The 21,230-nt window shown below is 44.8% G+C and overlaps 1 protein-coding gene across 1 annotated transcript; it reads left to right on the top strand.

The window, feature by feature from the left end:
• Positions 1–2,787: 2,787 nt before the first annotated feature.
• LOC111154576 (arylacetamide deacetylase like 4) lies at positions 2,788–17,212 on the top strand. Its single transcript, XM_022514225.1, is given in 7 exon segments — positions 2,788–2,810; positions 3,025–3,160; positions 7,733–7,949; positions 11,165–11,228; positions 16,441–16,808; positions 16,811–16,892; positions 16,894–17,212. Coding segments are annotated over 7 exon segments (1,209 nt in total).
• The last annotated feature ends 4,018 nt before the right edge of the window (positions 17,213–21,230 follow it).

The following is a 21,230-nucleotide window of genomic DNA, read 5'->3' as shown; positions in this document are numbered from 1 at the left end:
TTAATTAACATATACTGTATTATTAGTTTGAGAGGTAGAATTTAGCATGATATTCTTTAGCTCTTAGAACATATTTATATAAACAGACAGGTGGATAGAACAGAGCAAAACCCTATATCCTGAGTGTATTTTGATCACTTTGTTAGAAGTAACTGCATCTCAAAATTGTAAAGAAAGAAAAACCTACATATATATAAAAATAAAATTAAACACACTGAAAGGATAGCATGTATCTGTAAAGATGAAAATTTAAAAAGACTTTAACAAAACTAAATGAAGAAAAGGAAGGAGGAGGAGGATGGGGGGAAGGAGGAGGAGGAGAAAAGGGGGAGAGAAAAAAGAGAATATAATCAGACAGGTGAAGAGAACAGAGCCATACACCAGATTCTGGGTGTATTCTGGTGTGTGAGAAGCAACTGCATCCCACCGTTGTAAAGACAATAAAACATAATAGTAGCTGCTTTGCAGTCTTTGTTAAGTCTGACATCTGGGTGCTCTCAAAGGTACTTTCTGCGGCCTGCGTTTTTCTTCTGTATGGATCACACTTCTCCTGTTTGTTAGCATGTCTCATTTTCTGCTGCTGTTGGAACTTAGAGATCATACTGCAGCCGCGCTGGGACAGCGACTCCTCCACGGCTCCTTCTTGGGCTGTTTGCCTGTATTGTCTGCTTGTGTCATGCCTCGGATGGACTATGCCAAGAAAGTCTATTTCCCTCCGTGTCAGCTTCCGACAGCGCTCCACAGGAGGTGCAGACTTGGACAGTGAGTGATCCACTGGGATGACATGGTTTTCATCAGGGTTCTCTTCGGCTTTCTCTGATCTCTCTGTTAAGCTCTCTGCCTCGGTTGGCATCACCCAGTTCTTAACCTCCACCAATTGCAGGCTTAGTGGCTGTTACTTTCAAGAACTCCTGGGGCACATAATTATCGTACTTGCTTCTGCAGACCCAGCTCCAGCAGCGTGGGTGGCTTCTCCAGTCCACGTGGCAGTGTGTGTAGGCTTTTGTAGATGGCTGTTCTAGCTCCAGCTCCTGCAGTAGCTCTCCCTTCTAGTCCCCTTGGGTAGTTCCATTTCAGAGTGCCTCCAGAAAGACACCACCCTGTGAATGAATGGCTTTCCCTAGGACCTGGTGGAAAGGGGGTGGGTAGAAGATTGTCAACAAATTTTGGGGGTGAGGAGGCAGGATAGATGTCAGCAAGTCCCATTGGTACAGCAAAAGGGAAACTTCACTGCCACCTCAGTGAGTCTTGCCATGCCTCTCCGACAAGCTCTAGACCTCAGCCCTATGGAGTGCAAGGTGTGTTACCTCAGCCCTCAACAAGAGGGAATACTTGTTTCTTGTATACGTAATTCCTATACACTTTTGAGCTCTTTTTACTTCTTGTTAGCTGATCTCTTGTGACTCATGTACCCTATTACAGTTAATAATTCCTTATGTTAACTTTCTTTACACACCATAGTATGGGTGTTGGCAAAGCCACACGTGCTCCCGATGCTTGCCAGGTGAGCCCCCAAGCAAAGGCAGTAGAGCCTGCTCTCCTCAGATGTCTCTCCAGCACCCTTTCCTGACAATGCCTCCTTGCCAACTGACAGAGGAAAAAGACTGAAATTAGCAGGTCTATTTTTACAAAGCAGACAATAATTGCATTTGGACCTGAGAGGCAATCAATCGAGAATGGGCAAAAACTCAGAGGTCCATCTGTGGCAGAAGGAATAAAAAGTTGTGGCGGATTCATACAACAGAATGTTATGCAGGAATGAGAATGAATGAACTGATCAATATAGACGACAATGTGGCAGATACACCCATTTATATAAAAGTCAGAAATCAGCCAACTGAGTTTGGCTGTTAAAGGAACAACAGTGGCTACCTTTAGTGGTTAACCACTAAAGGTGGGGAGGGGGCGGTGGTGATGGGGAGAAGGGACCATCTGCATGCTAGAGATGTGCTATATCCTGGTTTAAGTGCTGGTCTTTGGGTGTGTCCACTTTGTGAAAATTCTTTGAGCTGTATATTTAACGATTTATGTTAGTCTTACATATGCCTGGGTGTGCATACATTTATTTATTATAGCTAAATAAGATTTGCTTGACAAAGAGGATATTTGCACACTCAAATTCTTTCCAGCATGATTCACAATTCTTCAGCTAATTATTATCTCCTTCTTTTAGAGGAGAAGCTCAGAAGCAGAGAACAGATATAACTTATCTAAGGCCACAGAGCCAGCAAGCCGAAAAGGCAGGATTCAAAGCCAGCCAGGCTGGCATCTGGGTACATCCTCTTGACCCTCCACTACGCTGCCTCCCCCCGCAGCCTAGACTCATGTGTCAGTCAAAGTGGGGCTGGGCCCACTAACTGGATAGAGATGTGCTTTGCCCACTGTAGCCACCCTCTGGCGAGGAAGCCTGGCTGGGAAAGCTGGCTGCCTTGTATTCTACAGTTGAAAAATCAGGCCATAGAGGTCTGGGCAACCATGTCATGCCCAACTGGCAGGGACTGTTTGAGCCTGATCTAGCCTAAGCCTTTGCAAAACCCATCTACCGAGACACCCACTGATGGGCATGACTGGTTTTCTTGGTGCCAGCATTTTTCAGAGAAGTAGTCCTTCTAGCTCCTATTGGCTCAGCTGAGTTTACATGTAAGAAGACAGGTCAGGGCACTGTTTCAAGGCTAAGCCCCAAAACCGTGGAAGGCAGGAGACAGCTGATATAACCAGTCCAGGTTCTCCTGACACAAGCTCTCAGGCTGGCTCCACAGAGGAACAGCTCCTCAAAGCATTGGGAACATGCTTATCCTGGGGCTGGCACTTCTGGGCAGCTTTTTTTTTTTTTTTTAAAGATTTTATTTATTTATTTGACAGAGACAGAGAGATCACAAGTAGTCAGAGAGGCAGGCAGAGAAAGAGGAGGAAGCAGGCTCCCCGCTGAGCAGAGAGCCCGATGCGGGGCTCGATCCCAGGACTCCGAGACCATGATCTGAGCCGAAGGCAGAGGCTTTAACCCACTGAGCCACCCAGGTGCCCCCTGGGCAGCTTTTTTGTAGGTGTCTTCCTCTGGGCTGTCCTTCAGCACTTCCTCACAGCAGACATCCCCTCTACATTGCAACATCCCACCAAGTTCAGATTTCTGCACTGCATGTTCCTGTACATATTCATTTTGGTGAGTTTGCTCTCAGGCTCTGTAATGGGTTGGGGCTCCCTTCCTCTCCCCCTGTACCTTGCCCTTCCTTTCCTCTTTAGACTCTCCCAAGGCAGTCTTTGCCACACTCTCTTTTGTGTCTGTGTTTCTGTTTCCCTTCCTCTTCCCTTCCTCTCTCCCACCTGCCCCCATTTCCTTCCTTCCAACCTCACTTACTGAGTGCCCATCCCTGGGCTGCTTTCTGAGGATTCGAAAAGGATTTCAGACCCAGTCCCTTCCTTCAGAGGGCTTTCAGCCTAACAGGGAATGAACTGGCTTCAGCCACAGCATCTTTTGACCTTGGTGCCCTTAATTGCCTATAGGTCTTCTCTCCCCTGCATAGAGTGTAGGTTCCTTGAAAGCAGGGACTGCCATCCACCTTTGCAACCCTGGTCATAAGCACAGACCTGCTGCCTAGTAGGTGCTTTCCATTTGCTGATCAAATCATAAGTGAATTCACCCAGCATGTCAGAGCGGCCATGCTGGCCAGGCTCTGAGCCAGGGCCAGAGGTGTGGACAGGCCAGTCTGTGCCTAGAGCTGCAGCATCTGGTAGGAGACAGCCCACTGGATTCAACCCCGATATCCTAATACTGGGGGACAACAGCCAAATAGTTCACGCTGCTTACCTGGTGGGAGGTGCAGAGGTAGAGCAACTGTAGAAAGAGGAGGACAGAGGCCTCGGTAAGGAGCCGAGGCTGCCACCAGCCTGCCAGTGTGTGCATCCCAGCCCTGGCTATGGGATCTTGGGTCATATACTTAACCTTTCTGTGTGTGCTTCCTCACCTGTGAAAGGGAAACAACAGTGTCCATCTCATGAGGTTGGTGAAAGACTTAGATGAAGTCATTAGGGCTCACTGTGTTTTGTGAAGAAGTAAAATATCTCTCTGTGCTCCTGGAATGTTCCACTGTGGATATGCATGACTCTCCGAGATATGCAAAAGTCTAGTTTATAAGTACAGAAATGCTACTGGCTCCAGGAAGACAGGCTGAGGGTGCAAAGCTCTCATCCCTCTTATTTATCCTGGCCATGCACTTCGCCTGTCTCAGACCAGTGGGTGATTTCACATGGAACTACAGGGTAATGTGAGACCCAGGAAAGTCCAGATCTTTCCAACCTTCAGTGTTTTTTCAAGAGTCTCTCACAAGCTGCCAGCCCTGCTGATGACCGCCGCGCGGGGGCGCTCGCAACACGGGCAGTGATAGACCTTGGAAGTAACACAGCCAGTTATTCTGCCAGCAAGAGGGGCTTATCCAGGAAGAGCAGAAGAACTGCAATGGGGGACATCCAAGTCATGGCAAACCACAGACAAATCCGGAGATCAGAGGACAGAAACCCTTCTTTACCAAGAAGCAGAGGAGTGGGAGGGATGCTTTGAGTTAAAGTCCCTTGGAGGAAAGATGGAGGCCCGGGCTGGGATCATTTCTCATTGGCTGAGTCGTGGTGTCTTCTTATTGGCTGAGCTTGTTGCCAGGTGACGAGAAGTTCTTCCTTCCTCCTGTTGGAGGAGCAAAGCAGGCTTCTCGTATGGGACGTTGAGCTAAGTCTTCCCAAGGGTCTGCAATGGACTGCACCTCCCGAGGGCTCCCCCTGCTGGCTTCCCCCTGCATCTTCCCAGAGGTTTCCGTGCCCGGTTTCACAGATCTGAAGACACTTGGGACATCCCATCCTGGGCCCTCCAGCACTGGCTGGGTGCCCCCAGGACACACTGCCCATCACGGCGTGCTGCTGCTGAAGAAAACGATGCCCAAGTAGTTAGGGTTCATTCAGTTCTGGAAGACAAACAGGTACAGGAGGAATAAGAAATGTAAAGAGCAGGAGGAAAAGCCTAAAAAGATTTTATGGCCCAGAAATCAGGTGCCTTCTTTTGGTGTCAGACAACCCTTGGTCTAAGCCCCAAGTTTCCCACTTGTTAGCTTTGTGGCCCTATGTCTTTGAGCCTCCATTTTTTTTCCTTTGAAAAATGAGGATAGCAAGAGATGCTTTTTTATAGGAGTGATGAGGGGATTGAATGGGAAATGCATTATCAGGTGAGCGGCACAGTGATGGGCGTGCAGAAAGGGCTCAGTGTAAGTAGATTATTGGTAGTATACATGTCAAGTCCCTGAAGGCAGAGACAGAGCACTTCCTGAAATTATTCTGTAATAATTTTGCAGTTTTACTAAAAGATTTAAAGAACAATATAACAAGCATTATGGATTTTATTTTAAAGGGGAAATACTGCTAGAATATTTTGTGAAAGTGTTTCAATCTCTGTCTAAAGTTCTGGACCTCAGATGTCCCTAACCTGCTGATGCTCCCATTTATACTACTACTGATACATTATTAGAAATTTTATAATATGGGCGCCTGGGTGGCTCAGTGGGTTAAACCTCTGCCTTCAGCTCAGGTCATGATCTCAGGGTCCTGGGATTGGGGCTCAGTGGGGAGCCTGCTTCCCTCTATCTCTCTGCCTGGCTCTCTGCCTCTCTGCCTACTTGTGATCTCTCTCTGTCAAGGAAATAAATAAAATCTTTTTAAAAAAGAAATTTTATAATATAACTATAGTAATATGATATTGATGTGATGATGATAATATTTACATACAAGCAATATATTTATTATAGTTATCTATACATGATACAGTTATATTATAAGTATTAATTTTTCTTCCCTTGCTTTTGTCCTACATTACCAGCTCTGGAAACTATGGACTCATGGTTGGAAAAACCACACCAAACCAAATCTAACCTAGCCATATCTAGTGACTTTGAGAAGGTCATGCTAAGAAAGGCTTGTCATCACACTGTCTTGTTCAAATTCCCTGAAACATTTACTCTTCTAGATGTTGGAGGCAAAAAGATGAATGAGATGTGATGTCAAGCAAAATGCTGACAAGAAGCATTCAGTCTGGGTGCGGGGGGAGACATATGGGTGGCCATAGCATGTAATATAACCTTGAGGGGTTTTGAAGAAACCTTATGGCTTAGAAAACTTAGGGCACTCAAGGAGACAGCAGCCTTCAGTGTGAGTGGGAGGGATGACATCAGTCAATGAGAATGTGGTCTTGAGCTTGGAGCTGAAGGACAGTTTCCCATCCATCTACCTAGTGGGCAGGTAGAAGGGCTCCAGGAAACCATGTGAGCCATGGATGAGTACAGGGAGTTTGAGGAAACTGCTGGGGAGGAGGCAAGCATTGGAGCCCACTTGAACTGAGAGGAGGTGTCCTGATGCTCAGAGCTGAGTTGGCCGGTGAAGTTCCAAGTTGTCTCGATACAGACATCTGGTGCCCTGAGATGGGGGCCAACCTCACCTCCACTTGAAGCAGGGAAATAATGGTTTTGTTTGGAGTTCTCTTTCAAGAAATAGAAGCCTTGGGAATGCACTGGGGAATGCACTGGGGTATCCCAGAGGACCTGGGACAAGACACAGTGGGTGTGAGCAAGAGAAGGGGTGGCGCTCATACTTGCCAGGACCCACCAGGGAGACACTCCACATAGTGGTCACATCTAATTCCCAAGTCTCATCCTTGGGCTATGGACACCATTTTATTTTATAAATGAGGGAAATGGAAGCTCAGAGAAGGTAATGGCCAAGGCCATTCAGCTAGCTGGTGATAAGCTAAAACTTGAGTTCAGATTTGCTTGACTCCAGAATCCAAGCTCTTTCTACTTTAGTGGTTTAGAACACATGTTCTGCGTCTTACCCATTGCGGGCAAGGCACTTGACTTTGGTTTGCCTCAGTTTCCCCCGTCCATAAAATGGAGCTAATAACTGTGCTTGACTCAGAAGTGTCGCTGAGAGGCTTAATCTGGTTCATAACCACCTGGTGTGCTGTATGTGACTCACATACATAGCTGTTTTTATTTTATTATTATCATCTCATGTTGTTTTCCTTATGACAACGACACGTGTTTAATGTGAGCTTCTTGGAAGAGATGATCCAAAATGGTTGGAAAGCATTTTGTACATGCAATATTACTTGTAACTATACTTCATGATATATATATATTGACATTTGTTTATAGCTAGAGTGACCATATTAGTTTAAAAACAGTGGAATTCTATGCATATGTGTCAAATGAATGGCCTTGTGCCATTGCCCCCTCCTCCTGAGTCAACAGCAGATGTCCCTAATGGTTACTGTCTTCTGTTGAACACAAACATGGCTTAAGAATCCATCATAACCCAAGGGCAATGGCAGCTGCAGACCAAGGTGATGACCCTTTTTGCCATCTGAGGCTGGAGATCCGAAGAGGGGGGTTCCAGCCAGTTACCTAGGACAACTGGCTTTGTTCAATTCAGTGACCAACCACTCAGCCCAAACGTGGTTGAGCTTTTTGGCAAATTCCTACCATTATCCAATCAAAGACTTTTGGGAGGACATTCTGAAAACCAAGCCCTCCCTCTGGACACAACCTAGAGCCTGTCCTTCCTGATGGGCCCAATGTCCATGTGGATGAGGCAAATGAGAGATTGCAAAGACATCCTCACAATTATAGGTGACAGGTGTCATCGCAATCCAGATGGGTCCTGACCTCTCCTACGGTTTCCCTCTTTCTCTTACCTCCAACAGGCAGAAATATTTGAGAAGTTGGGAATTTGCTCCATGCTCAGATTTCTCAAATTATTGCAAGCTTTTGTGAGAATAAAGAAAGACGATAGACTTATGGTAACTGACCTGTATTTTGGGACCATACCTGTGAGGCTGTTCCAGCCCAAGGCAGCGCCTTCTGGCCCGCGGCGAGGCATCATCTTCTTCCCTGGAGGAGGCGGGTTCATGGGGAGCCTGGGTAAGAACTTCATCTATGTGCACAGCTTTGGCCACCCTTCCCATGAGAACCTTTTTGGAATAACTTAAAGGAATCAGCAGTTGGGGATTTTTATAGGGAGCCCAGACTAAGGGCTCTGGGCTCACGTCAGCAGATGGTGTGCATATCTATATAGAAGGTGTTCTTTTCTGTATTGTAATAGTTCTCGGTCAAGGTGAGGCTAGTGCTGTGTCTCAGTCGGGCTTTCACGGACGGCACTGGGGTATTGATTCCTCTTTCCCTCACCACTCACTGACACCACTGGCTATTCCTAGCTGTTCTCCCACACTGCATCCCAAACCCATGCATTTCTCCTAGGCTCTGAACCCCACCATGATCCAAGACCCCATCTTCTCTTGCCTGCCCCCTTGACCCTCTTGCTTCTCCTGTTGCTTCTCAGTCCGTTCCTCACCTGGCAGCCAGAAAGAGCTTTTAAGGAAATAAAAGCCAGAGCTTCCAAGGCCTGTGCCAAACCTGCTGGTTGCTCTCCAGTGCCCTTAGATGGAACCAAGCTCTCAGGCCCTGATAGCTTTGGAGGCCCCTGCCCACCTTTCCGACCAGGTTCCCTGGGTCTCTCTCCTCCCAAAGCAGTTCCCTGCAGCCACAGCTACATGGCTTGCCTGTGTTCCAGACACTCCCGGCTCCTCCTAACTCTGAATCCTCTGCACTTGCTGTCTGGGCCTCCCCAAAAGCTGTCTCGCCCCTCTTGGCTTTGCTTCACTGGCGGGTCCTTGATTGTCCTTCCAGTCCCTCCTCAGAGCTGCCTCCCTGAACACCTTACCTAAGGAACCATCCCTTAAGAGTGCTATGCCCCTGTCTCCATCCCTGACATCATCCCTTTACGTTTTCTTTATGGCACTTGTCACCGTCTGAATTTATCTGGTTCCTTCTCATGCATCCTTATTTACAGTCTCTCTTCTGCACCTAAAAATGGAGACTCCAAGCGTGCCCAGAAGACTTGTGTTTTCTTTTCTGTCTCCTCCCCAATGCCTTGCCTGTGGCTTTACATTTTCTAATGACTCTCCGGGTGCATGAATATGGAATATGGATGGGTGGATAATCAGGTGAAAGGATGTGTGCATGAATGAACACGCAAATGGATGGACAGAAGGATGGACAGATGGTTGGACGCCAGCGAGGTCCCTGGAATTAGGGTGTACTGCCACCTGGTGGTGGAAATAACAACAGCCTCATTTGCTACCAAGATGCTCTCCTCCTTCAGAGGTCCCACCTACCCGCCCCAAGACAGTTCTTCCCTTTCAGAGGCCTCCAGGAGCACCCCATTAGGGGACTAGGCCTGTTAGCCTTCCTCCGTGGGCCACGATGTTATTTCTAAAAGTAAATCCAGGACGCATTCAGCAAATATTCCCTGAGTATTTACCTACCTTGTGTCAGACTCTCTTCCAGGTCTAGGGGACCGAGTGGAGAACAAGGAAGACCCTCATGGAGTCTACTCAAACGAGGAGGCCGGGCAGTGAAAGAGAAAACGAACAAGTTAGGGTCATTTCACAGAGTGAGAGCACGAGGAGATGGAATAGAGAATGATTTAGATGCATCGTTAGTTTTTCCTGACAAAGCCTCTCCAAAAAGTAAAATTTGAGCCCAGGCCCAAGCAACCAATGAGTAAGATCCGGCCCTACAGAGGCTGGGAAACACCCTCTGGGGACCGGGGAGGCAAGAAAGCCTGGGGTGGGGGGCTGTATGTTGAAAGGGGCACCGAGAAACACAGTCTTCAAGATTAATAATATTTTTATGCAGGTTATTCGAAAATTCAATGATAATGCAAAAAAAAAAAAGTCCTATGATGAACACACGGTCAGCGTTCATCGAGTGGTGGGATCCAATGGGGACGGCTGAATTGTACAAAGGCAAGGTAGGCTCTCGTCTACTTGAGATTGTCATAGGGAAATCCGTTCATCATGGATCCTGGTGGCATTTACTTGGATTCCCTAAAGCAGTATTTATGTTGGTTGCTGAGCCTCTCGGCGCCCAGGGCAGGTGCGTCCCTCGCCTCCTGCCCTGTTAGGTCTACGCGGAAGGGAGCGCAAGCGCAAAGCCCGAAACAGGGGCTTGAGGGAAAGGAAGTAATGTCCCAGGGAGGCAGAGCAGGGAAGCGGGGGAAATGGCGTGGGGAGGGCCAGCCGCCGTCTCCACACAGGCTGTGCTTTGAAACCCACCCCCTGTCCCGCCTCCGGGGTGTTTTAGAGTCATCTCCACACCCAGGTCCTGCCCAGGCCGCGTCCAGCTCAGCGGTGGGGCCCAGGCACCAGCATTTTAAAAAAAGCTCCCAGGTGATGCTGATCTGCGAGCAGGGTGGCCTCCTTAGGAGCTGCTTGCTCCCCAATCCAATGTGACTTCTCCTCCATCACCTCCCCTGAGCGGTGTCAATGAAGCCTGCACTCCCTGACCCCCTCGCCCCCCCCAACCCATCACTTCTCTCAGTCAGATCAGTCATTCCCAACTTCCCGGTTGTTGGCCTCGTGGGCGTGATCTGGGAGCTTCTGCTGCTCGTTCCCCAGCCCCAGAGACACTGGTTTGGTTGGTTTGGGGCTCCGCCTGGGCATCAGGACTTGGAAAAACTCTCTGGTACAACTATGCAGAACCAAGGGGGACCCCCACTGAATTAGAGGCTTATGTGGTACATATATGGTCTGGCACTGTGCCAGCCTGGCTCATGTACTGTTGAGAATGGACTTGTCCTCTGAGAACCTCAGAGGTACCACTCGGCTAATAGCAATGGCCCATCCCTCCATTGCTTCTTTCTTAGTAACACATATCTGTATGTACGTGTGTGTAATTATCATTAACATTCTAGGGCAGGCCTACCTCCCTTCCCTGGTCTTGTTCCTCCCTGGTCCTCAGTCCCCACCCCTCCACCCCCACTGTAAAAGGAAATGTTGCAGCTGGTGAGTCCCTGAGGTGCATCCGAGCCCCAACATCTAGGAACCAGGGGCAGATGTCACGTGTCCGATATGTGGTCTGGTTTTTGGTGTTGCCCAGGCAGAGCCACCCAGAGTCACTGCAGAGGAGGCAAGAACAGGGACAGAAAGAGAACATCACACCCAAAGCTGAAAACCGACACGACTGACAGGCTCTGCCTGAGGTCCCAGGAAGGGGTGGAGGTGGGGGTGGGCAGGGATGACATCCCTAGAGGCCACTCAGGGTGGCTGCTGCTGTGACCAGTTCTACTCTTGTAGACCTCTTCCACAGCCTGAGCAGTTTGCTGGTCCTGGAGACGGACTCCGTGCTGCTGTTGGTTGGGTGAGTTGCTGGAGAAAGTCAGTGGGGGTCACAGGGGTGGGAGAAGGCAGGCATGAGCACGTGGCTGGTTTGTAGAAGAGAGAGAGAGAGAGACCCTAACCCCCAAGAGGCACTCTTGCACGTGCACGCACGGACCCAGGCACGGCACTGTTCAAAAGGGCGAAAACCCAAAAACAACCCAAACGCCCATCAACACAGAGTGCTTGAAAAACCATGGCAAGAAGCAAGTGTGGGCGAGGGTGGGGAGAAAAAAGAGCCCTTCCAGACTGTTATGCACAGCCACTGTGGAAGACAGTGCGGAGGTTACTCAAAAAAATAAAAAATAGAACTACCCCATGATCTGGTCATTGTACTCCTGGGTATTTACCCAAGGAATAGGAAAACACTAATTTGAAAAGATATATGTGCCCTTGTGTTTATTGCAGCATTATCTACAAGAGCCAAATTATGGAAGCAACCTTAAGAGTCCATCAAGAGGTGAATGGATAAAGATGTGAGATATATATATATATTTTTTTCTTTTTTCAACCATAAAAAAGAATGACATCTTTTTTAACTTTTAACTTCTTTTAATCAGTGATTCATCACTTACATACAACACCCAGTGCTCATCACAAGTGCCCTCCTTAATACCCATCACCCAATTACCCCATCCCCCTACCCATCTCCCTCCATCAACCCTCAGTCTGTTCTCTATCATTGAGTCTCTTATGGCTTGCCTCCCTCTCTCTAAAAAGAATGAAATCTTGCCATTTGCAACAACATGGATGGAGCTAGAGAGTAATGCTAAGGGATAGAAGCCAGAGAAAGAGAAATACCATACAACTTCAATCACATGTAGAATTTAAGAAGCAAAACAAGTGAACAATGGAAAAAAAGACACAGATAAAAAAACAGACTCTTTTCTCCTTTTTTTTTTTAAAGTGATTATTTAAATTCCAGTTAGTTAACGTACATACATAACTAACATCCAGTTAGTTAACCTAGTACAGTACAATGTACTATTAGTTTCCGGTGTACAATATAATGACTTAACACTTCCACACATCACCAGGTGCTCATCACCACAGGGGCACTCTTTAATTCTCGTCCCCTATTTCCCCCATCCTCCTCCCCTCTGGTAACCATTAGTTTGTTCTCTGTAAGTAAGAGTCTGTTTCTGTTTGCCTCTCTCTCTTTACCCCCCTTTGCTCATTTGTTTTGTTGCTTAAATTCCACATGAGTGAAATCACATGGTATTTGTCTTTCTCTGACTGACTTATTTCACTTAGCATCCACCCATGGATGCTAGCTCCATCCATGTCATTGAAAATGGCAAGATTTCCTTCCTTTTTAAGGCTGAGTAATATACTGCTGTGTATATACACCACATCTTCTTTATGCATTCATCAGTGGATGGACATTTGGGATCTCTTCCACAGTTTGGCTATTGTAGATACTGTTGCTGTAAACATTGCAGGTGCATGTACCCCCTTTGAATCTGCATTTTTATATCCTTTGGGTAAATACCTAGTAGTGCAATTGCTGGATCATAGGGTTGTTCTATTTTTAACTGTTTGAGGAAACTTCAAACTGTTCTCAGAACGGCTGAACCAGTTCCCATTCCCACGAACATTGGAGCAGGATTCCCCCTTCTCCATGTCCTCACCAACACCTATTATTTCTTGTGTTGTTCATTTCAGCCATTCTGACAGGTGTAAGGCGGTATCTCATCGTGGTTTTGATTTGTATTTCCCTGATGATGAGTGATGTTGAGCATGTTTTCATGTGTCTGTAAGCATTCTGGATGTCTTCCTTGGAAAAGTGTCTGTTCATGTCTTCTGCCCATTTCTTAACTGGATTATTTGTATTTTGGGGTGCTGAGTTTGATAAGTTCTTTATACATTTTGGATACTAACCCTTTATCAGATATGTTGTTTGCAAATACTTTCTTCCATTCTGTAGGCTGCCTTTTAGTTCCGTTGATTATTTCCTTCACTGTTCAGGAGCTTTTTATCTTGATTAAGTTCCAATAGTTCATTTTTGCTTTTGTTTCCCTTGCCTCCGATGATATGTCTAGTAAGAATTTGCTGTGGCTGAGGTCAAAGAGGTTGCTGCCTGTGTTCTGCTCTAGGATTTTGACAATTTCCTGTATTATGTTTAGGTCTTTCACCCATTTTGAACTTACGTTTGTGTGTGGTGTAAGAAAGTGGTCCAGTTTCATTCTTCCGCATATGGCTGTTCAGTTTTCCCAACACCATTTGTTGAAGAGACTGTCTTTTTTTCCCATTGGATATTCTTTCCTGCTTTGTTGAAGATGAGCTGGCCATAGAGTTGTGGGTTCATTTCTGGGTTCTCTATTCTGTTCCATTGATCTGTGTGTCTGTTTTTGTGTCAGTACCATACTGTCTCGATGAATAGGGCTTCGTAATAAAGCCTGAAGTCTGGAATTGTGATGGCACCAGCTTTCCTTTCTTTTTCAAGATTGCTTTGGCTATTCTGGGTCTTTTGTGGTTCCACACAAATTTTAGGATTGTTTGTTCTAGCTCTGTGAGAACTGTTGGTGTTTTGATAAATTACATTAACTGTGGAGATTGCTTTGGGTAGTTTAGACATTTTAACAATGTTTATTCTTCCAATCCATGAGCATGGAATGCTTTTCCATTTCTTTGTGTCCTCTTCAATTTCTTTCATGAGTGTTTTATAGTTTTCAGAGGACATATCTTTTACCTCTTTAGTTAGGTTTAATTAGTTATCTTATTGTTTGTGGTGCAATTGAAAATGGGCTTGATTCCCTTTTCTGTTGCTTCCTTATTGGTGTATAGAAATGCAACAGATTTCTGCACATTGATTTTATATCCTGCAACTTTGCTGAATTCATGTATTAGTTCTAGCAATTTTTGATGGAGTCTTTCAGGTTTTATACATAGAGTATCATGTCATCTGCAAACAGTGAAAGTTTGACTTCTTCCTTGACAATTTTGAGGCCTTTTATTTCTTTTTATTGTCTGACTGCTGAGGCTAAGACTTCCAGTACTATGTCAAATAGTAATGGGGAAGGTGGACATTCCTGTCTCGTTCCTGACCGTAGGGGAAAGGCTCTCAGTTTTTCCATTGAGCGTGATATTAGCTGTGGGTCTTTCATATATGGCCTTTATGATGTTGAGATATGTTCCCTCTATCTCTACTCTGTTGAGGGTTTTTATCAAGAAAGGATACTGTATTTCATCAGATGCTTTTTCTACATCATTGACAGGATCATGTGGTTCTTACCCTTTCTCTTACTAACATTACATAACTATTTAAAAAATGAACTGGGAGGACACCCCAGAATGTGAATGCATCTTAGCAGTATAAAATTAAGCGAACAGTTTTTTTTAATTACATAAAGCCTGAGACTCTTTTTATCAAGTTAAAGGCAAAATCAAAAGAATATTTGTAAGGAATATGTATAGACATTATAAAACTATGTTAAAAGGAGAGAAAAGGGATGATGGATACAGGATTCAAGGTAACTGTTCTCTCAGATGGGGAAAGCAGTGAGATAAGATGCTGGTGGGGATATTACAGGGTTGGTTGAAGGTTATGGTCAAGGTCCTGGCTGTTGTTTGGGGTGATGGTTCTGCACGTGTTTATTGTGTTGTCAAAACAACTAACTAACTGCAGGGATAAATGCCAGGAATGTCTCAAGACACAAGAACACACTGGGCAACAGTTTCAAGAAGGCAAGTGAAAGAAACTAAAAACTGCTCTTTTAGATTCAACCTCTACACTCAAGGCCTTTCAAATCTTGGCTGTCCCCAGGCTGAGTAGACAGTGCATCTGTGTGTCCTAAAGCAATTTAAAGAACACCTCTGGTCTTCTTTATGAGATTGAGGAAGGCAATGTCTTTCTGGTACTTGACATACTTCCTGACCAGCTCAGCATTGTGTCCTAAAATACCGTTGATAAGAGTTTCTGTCAGAATCTACATCTGAGAAGAACTTTGTGGTAATGAAAATACTCCTTGAACACATAAAAGTGTTAAGGAACACCTGCATGAAAAACTTGCAGGAAATTGCTTAGGATACTGTTATTCTGGAGAGTTGAAAAGACCCACGGGGTGCCTGGGTGGCACAATCCATTAAGCATCTGACTCTTGATTTCGGCTCAGGTGATGATCTCAGGGTTGTGAGATCAAGCCCTATGTTGGGCTCTGTGCTGAGCATGGAACCTGCTTAAGATTCTCTCTCCTTCTCCTTCTGCCTCTCCCGCTGTTGCTCTCATGCTCTCTCTCTCTCTCTCTCAGAAAAGGATTTCCTTCCTTCTCATGGCCATATAATAATTTATTGTGGTGTACACATCTAGAAGTTCATTTTAAAGTCCTTTCTCTTTGCCCTTGAACTCCCATGAAGGGATACACTCTGGGGGTTTACTCAGAGCCGCCCTCTGGATGCTCCCCATAGCCAGAACAGTGTCTGTTTCCTGCCTGCCCACCTTTCCTCACCTTCACCCTCATGGTGCCTTCCAACCTGCTCCCTTTCCCCCAAACCCTGAAGGAAAGACAGCCACTTGAGTCATTAGTAAGAACAAACCTTGGTCATTAGATTTCTGAAGGAAAAATAAAATTCTTCCTGAAAGAAACTTCCCCTTTATTTTTTAAAGATTTTATTTATTTATTTGACAGAGAGAGAGAGAGAGAGATCACAAGTAGGAAGAGCAGCAGGCAGAGAGAGAGGGGGAAGCAGGCTCCCTGCTCAGCAGAGAGCCTGATGCGGGGCTCCGTCCCAGGACCCTGAGATCATGACCTGAGCTGAAGGCAGAGCCTTATCCCACTGAGCCACCCAGGCACGCCAAGAAACTTACCCTTTATTTGAGCTTTAGTTCCCTCAGCCCTTCCTCTCCAGGTAGCCAGTGGGACGAACAGCAACTTCCTTTGCCTTTCCTGGTATTACTGGTTGTTTTGCTTCCACTTCAAATAGCTTTTGAGTTGGATAATTTTGTGTGGGGTGTGTGCGTCTCCTGGCAGCAGACGGAGCCTAGTGTTGGAGTCAAGAATCCCTGCCTTGAAGACAAAGGGGAGGCTCTTCACATCCTCATCTCCATAAAAGGGGGATAAAAATCCCTTCCTATCAGGGCCATTCTCAGGGATTTAGTCAGAGACAGTACTGCAAGGAGGAGTCGAGGACACAGGTAAAATGGCTCCCAGCAGCTGTTCACACCGTGATGCTTTTGTTCCCTGCTTGCTTCTCAGGTACCGGAAGCTTCCTGATCACCATTACCCCAGCATTCACCAAGACTGTCTGAACGCCTCCATTCACTTCCTGAAGGCCCTGAAAACCTATGGGGTGGACCCCTCCCGCGTTGTGTTATGTGGAGATAGCACTGGGGGAGGGCATGTGGCCTCTATCACCCAGGCTCTGGTGGGCAGATCGGATCTTCCCCAGATCAGGGCCCAGGTCTTGGTTTATCCAGTTACCCAGATCATCAATTTGCAGCTGCCGTCCCACTTGCAGAACCGAAATGTCCCGTTCCTCTCCCAGAAGTTCATGATGATATGTATGTTCAAATATATGGTTATCGACTTTCACTGGTGGGACGCCATCTTGGGCGGTGCTTTCATACCCCAGAAGTCTGGAGAAAGGACCGGAAGTGGCTCAGCGCGGACAACATTCCCAGCAGATTCAGAAAGCCAGGCTACCGACCTGTTTCCCGGCCCTTTTAATGAGGCTGCCTACCTGGAAAACAAACATATTTTCGACATAGAAAATGCCCCTCTGCTCAGGGATGATGAGACCATCGCTCAGCTTCCTGCAGCCTTCGTGGTAAGCTGTGAGCATGACATCCTCCACGATGATGCCTTGCTCTATATGAAGCGGTTGGAGGACCAGGGGGTCCCCGTGACGTGGTATCACGTGGAAGATGGCTTTCGTGGGTCCTTGATATTATTTGATAAGAAGTTTTTCTCTTTCCCATGCTCCCTGAAAATTACAAATGCTGTCATCAGTTATATAAAAAGCATATAGTAACCCTGGGGCTCCAGTGTCCTTTGGTGAATTCTCTTTTGCTGATTAAGGAGATGCTCAGTCAATGCTCGGCCCACACAAGAAGGATAAGGAGCCTCGGAACAGTCTTGCTTAGTACCTAAGAAAATCCAAAATGTTGCTGTTTCTTTCTGGCACCAACAGTGGTTAATCCTGGATCTAGCAATACTCGCCATCATTCTCACTTAGGTGAAATAAATATCAAAGGGAGGGAAAAAAAGGTCTTTGAAATTTTCTCAAAGCCCTAACACACAACCTCTGTGTAGAGTGAATGCCAACAGTTGGTCATACTGTCCCTGGTGAGTCTGTACTCAGGACGCTAAAGCTAAAGCCCAGCTTGGGGTCACGCTGCCTGTTGGAGGAGGGGACACCTAATTGTTCTTGGGGTCAGAGGTCACCAGTGAAATTCCAACAGACTGGTTCCAGATTAGTCTCCAGTCAGAGAAATGCTGTTGCAGTAGAACTCTTGCTCAAGTCAGCCATCCATTGGCTGGACTATAGGCAGATTTCAGGGGAGGTGATTGGAAAAAGAGATGGGAAAGAGGGAAGAGAGAGCCCATGTGGGAAAGAATGGGCTCTGGTGGGCTATGGATGTTGTCTGGGCTCACATCTTTAATCTGAATTTCAAAATCAGATCCCTGGCTACCAAGAGGCAGGCTCTCAGCGACAAGGCTGTCTTGGGAACCTCTGGATGCCATCTGAATCTGCAAACTGCATTCTCAAAGACAGACACCTTACTATACCTTTCTCTGGTGATCTTATGTATCATTCCCACTTTTACAAAGAAACTTGCCCTAAGGGTGCCTGGTCAGCTCTGTTGGTAGAACCTACGACTCTTGATCTTGGGGCTGTGAGTTTGAGCCCCATGCTGTGTGTAGAGATTATTTTTAAAAAATAAAATCTTAAAAAATAAAAAAGATTTTTTGGTCTTTGCTTAGCCCATACCACTTTCTCTGCTCACAGTGAAAGGGAAGAGAATCTTGACACTGAATGCCAGCGCAGCCCACATTAGTTTTTACATGGGCCCATGTTTGTTAGATACTTCTCTAATAACACCGAGCCTCACTGCTGTCTAGATCCATGCAAGTGCTGGAGATGGAGGTTTTCCTTCTCTTGGTACCAAGGACCTCACCTATGATCAGTGGAAGAGGGGTCTTACAGGTGTCTTGGATCCTTGCAAAGAAAGCAAATACCTACACAGGGAGTTTGGATTGGGCTTCTCAGGACATGGGTAGGCATCATGATTCATGTGTTATATGCGAGCAGCTTTGATGGAAGAGTTTGTTAGTTACCATTCCTGGATGATGACTTTACAGTAAACTTAATGGCTTAAAATAATACACATTTATTATTTCACAGTTCCTGTGGATCTGGAGTCTGAGAACAGCTTACCTATAATCGAGGTGTGGGGCTGTAGTCTCATTCGTGTCTTGACTTCCAAACTCAGGTCATTGGCAGAATTCAGTTTCTTGAGGTTGTAGACTGAGGACTTCAGTTCTTTTCTAGCCAGAAGTCACCCCTATACTCTAGAAGCCACTCATAGTTTCTTATCATTTGAGATACCCAAATGACTGCTTACTTTCTTCAAGTGACTAAGGGAGAGACAGAGTCCAGCAAGATGGCCACTAAAATCTAAAGTACTTACAAACATGTAATCACATATATGTCATCACCTTTGCCATATTCTGTTAGTAACAAATTGCTGGTCTTGCCCATACAAGGGGATCATACAAGTGTGTGAATGTCAGGGCATGGAGACCATGGGGACCACCATAGTCTGTTCACCACCAAAGGTCTCACCAGAAGATTATTAATTAAAAAAATAATCGTGGAGACAAATGCAAATGAAAACACAATGGTCCAAAATCTTTGGGATGCAGCAAAAGCTGTTCTGAGAGGGAAGTTTATAGCAATACAGGACTACCCCCAAGAAGCAAGAAAAATCTCAAATAAAACCCCTAACCTTATACCTAGAGGAACTAGAAAAAGAACAAACAAAATCCCAAATCAGTAGAAGGAAGGGAATAATAAAGATTAGAGCAGAGATAAATAAAATAGAACCCTCCCCTCAAAAAGCAAACAAACAGTAGAATAAATCAATGGAACCGGAGCTGGTTTTTTGAAAAAAAAAAAAAAAATTGATAAACATTTAGCCAGACTCAGAGAGAGAGAAAGAGAGAGAGAGAGAGAGAGAGAGAAAAAACGAAAACACAATAAAAAATGAAAGCAGGGAAATAACAACAAACATTATAGAAACATAAAGGATTGTAAGAGAATATTATGAAAAATTTTATGCCAACAAATTCAACAGTGTAAAAGAAATAAATAAATTCCTAGAAACATGAATCAGGAAGAAATAGGAAATTTGAACAGATCAGTTACCAGCAATGAAATTGCATCATAAACAAACAAACAAACAAACAAAAACTCCCAACAAACAAAAGTCCAGGATCACAGGTGAATTCTACCAACATTTAAAGAAGCGTTAATACCTGTTCTTCTCAAACTATTCAAAAAAAAAAAAAAAAAAAGGAAAGGAAGGAAAACTTTCAAATTCATCCTATGAGGCCAGCATTTTCCTGATACCAAAACCAGATAAAGATGTGACCAAAAAAGGGAACTACAGGTCAGTATCTCTTGATGAACATAGATGCAAAAATCCTCAACAAAATATTAACAAGCCAAATCCAACAATATATTAAAAAAATAATTCACCATGTTCAAATGAGATTTATCCCTGGAATGGAAGTGTAGCTCAATATTCACAAATCAATTAACACAAGACATCACATCAATGAGAGAAAAAATAAAAACCATATAATCATTTTAATATATGCAAACATATAATATTTGGCAAAGTAAAAAATCTATTCAGGATAAAAGACCTCAACAAAGTAGGTCTAGAGGGAATGTACCTCAACATAATAAAAAACCCACAGATTTGAAAAACCTACAGCTAACATCACAGTCAATGGTGAAGGACTGAGAATTTTTTTCCCCTAAAATCAGGAATAAGACAGAGATGTCCACGCTTACCACTTTTGTTCAACATAGTACTGGAAATCCTAGCCACTGCAATCAGACAAGAAAAAGGAATAAAAGGCATCCAAGCTAGTAAGGAAGAAGTAAAGTTTTCACTATCTATAAATGGCATGATACTATATAGATAACCCTAAAGATTCCACCAAAAAACTACTAGAATTGATCAACTAAGTCAGTAGGGTCACAGAATGCAAAATCCATGTACAGAAATCCTTTGCGTATCTATTCCCTCATAATGAAGCAGCAGAAAGAGAAACTAAGAAAATGATTCCATTTATAATCATACCAAAAATAATAAAATACCTAGGAATGAACTTACCCAAGGAGGTAAAAGGCCAGTACTCTGAAAACTATGATATACTGATGAAAGAAATTGAAAATGACACAAACAAATGGAAAGACATTCTAAGCTCATGGATTGGAAGAACAAACATTGTTAAAATGCCCGTACACCCAAAACAATCTACACATTCAAAGCAATCCCTATCAAAATACAAATAGCATTTTTCACAGAGCTAGAACAAAGAATCCTAAATCCCTGAATAGCCAAAGCAATCTTGAAAAAGAAAAGCAAAGCTGGAGGCAGTCCAATTCTGGACTTACAGTAATATTACAAAGCTGTAGTAATCAAAACTGTGCGGTACTGGCACAAAACTAGGTACATTGATCAATAGAACAGAATAGAAAATCTAGAAACAAACCCACAGTTAATCTTTGACAAAGCAGGAAAGAATATCCAATGGGAAAAAGACAGTCTCTCCAACAAATGTGTTGGGAAAACCAGACAGCTACACACAAAAGAATGAAACTGGATCACTTTCTTTCAATATGCCTAAAAATAAACTCAAAATGCATTAAAGACTGAAATGTGAGACCTGAAACCATAAAACTCCTAGAAGAGAGCACAGACACTAATTTCTCTGATGTCAGCCATAGCAGCATTTTTCTAGGTACGTCT

Source organism: Enhydra lutris, unplaced genomic scaffold (genome assembly GCF_002288905.1).
Source record: "Enhydra lutris kenyoni isolate GAN:26980312 unplaced genomic scaffold, ASM228890v2 scaffoldscaffold38, whole genome shotgun sequence".
NCBI classification, from domain to species: Eukaryota; Metazoa; Chordata; class Mammalia; order Carnivora; family Mustelidae; genus Enhydra; species Enhydra lutris.
The sequence above is the reverse complement of the archived record's forward strand: the minus strand, read 5'-3'. Positions and strand labels throughout refer to the sequence as shown.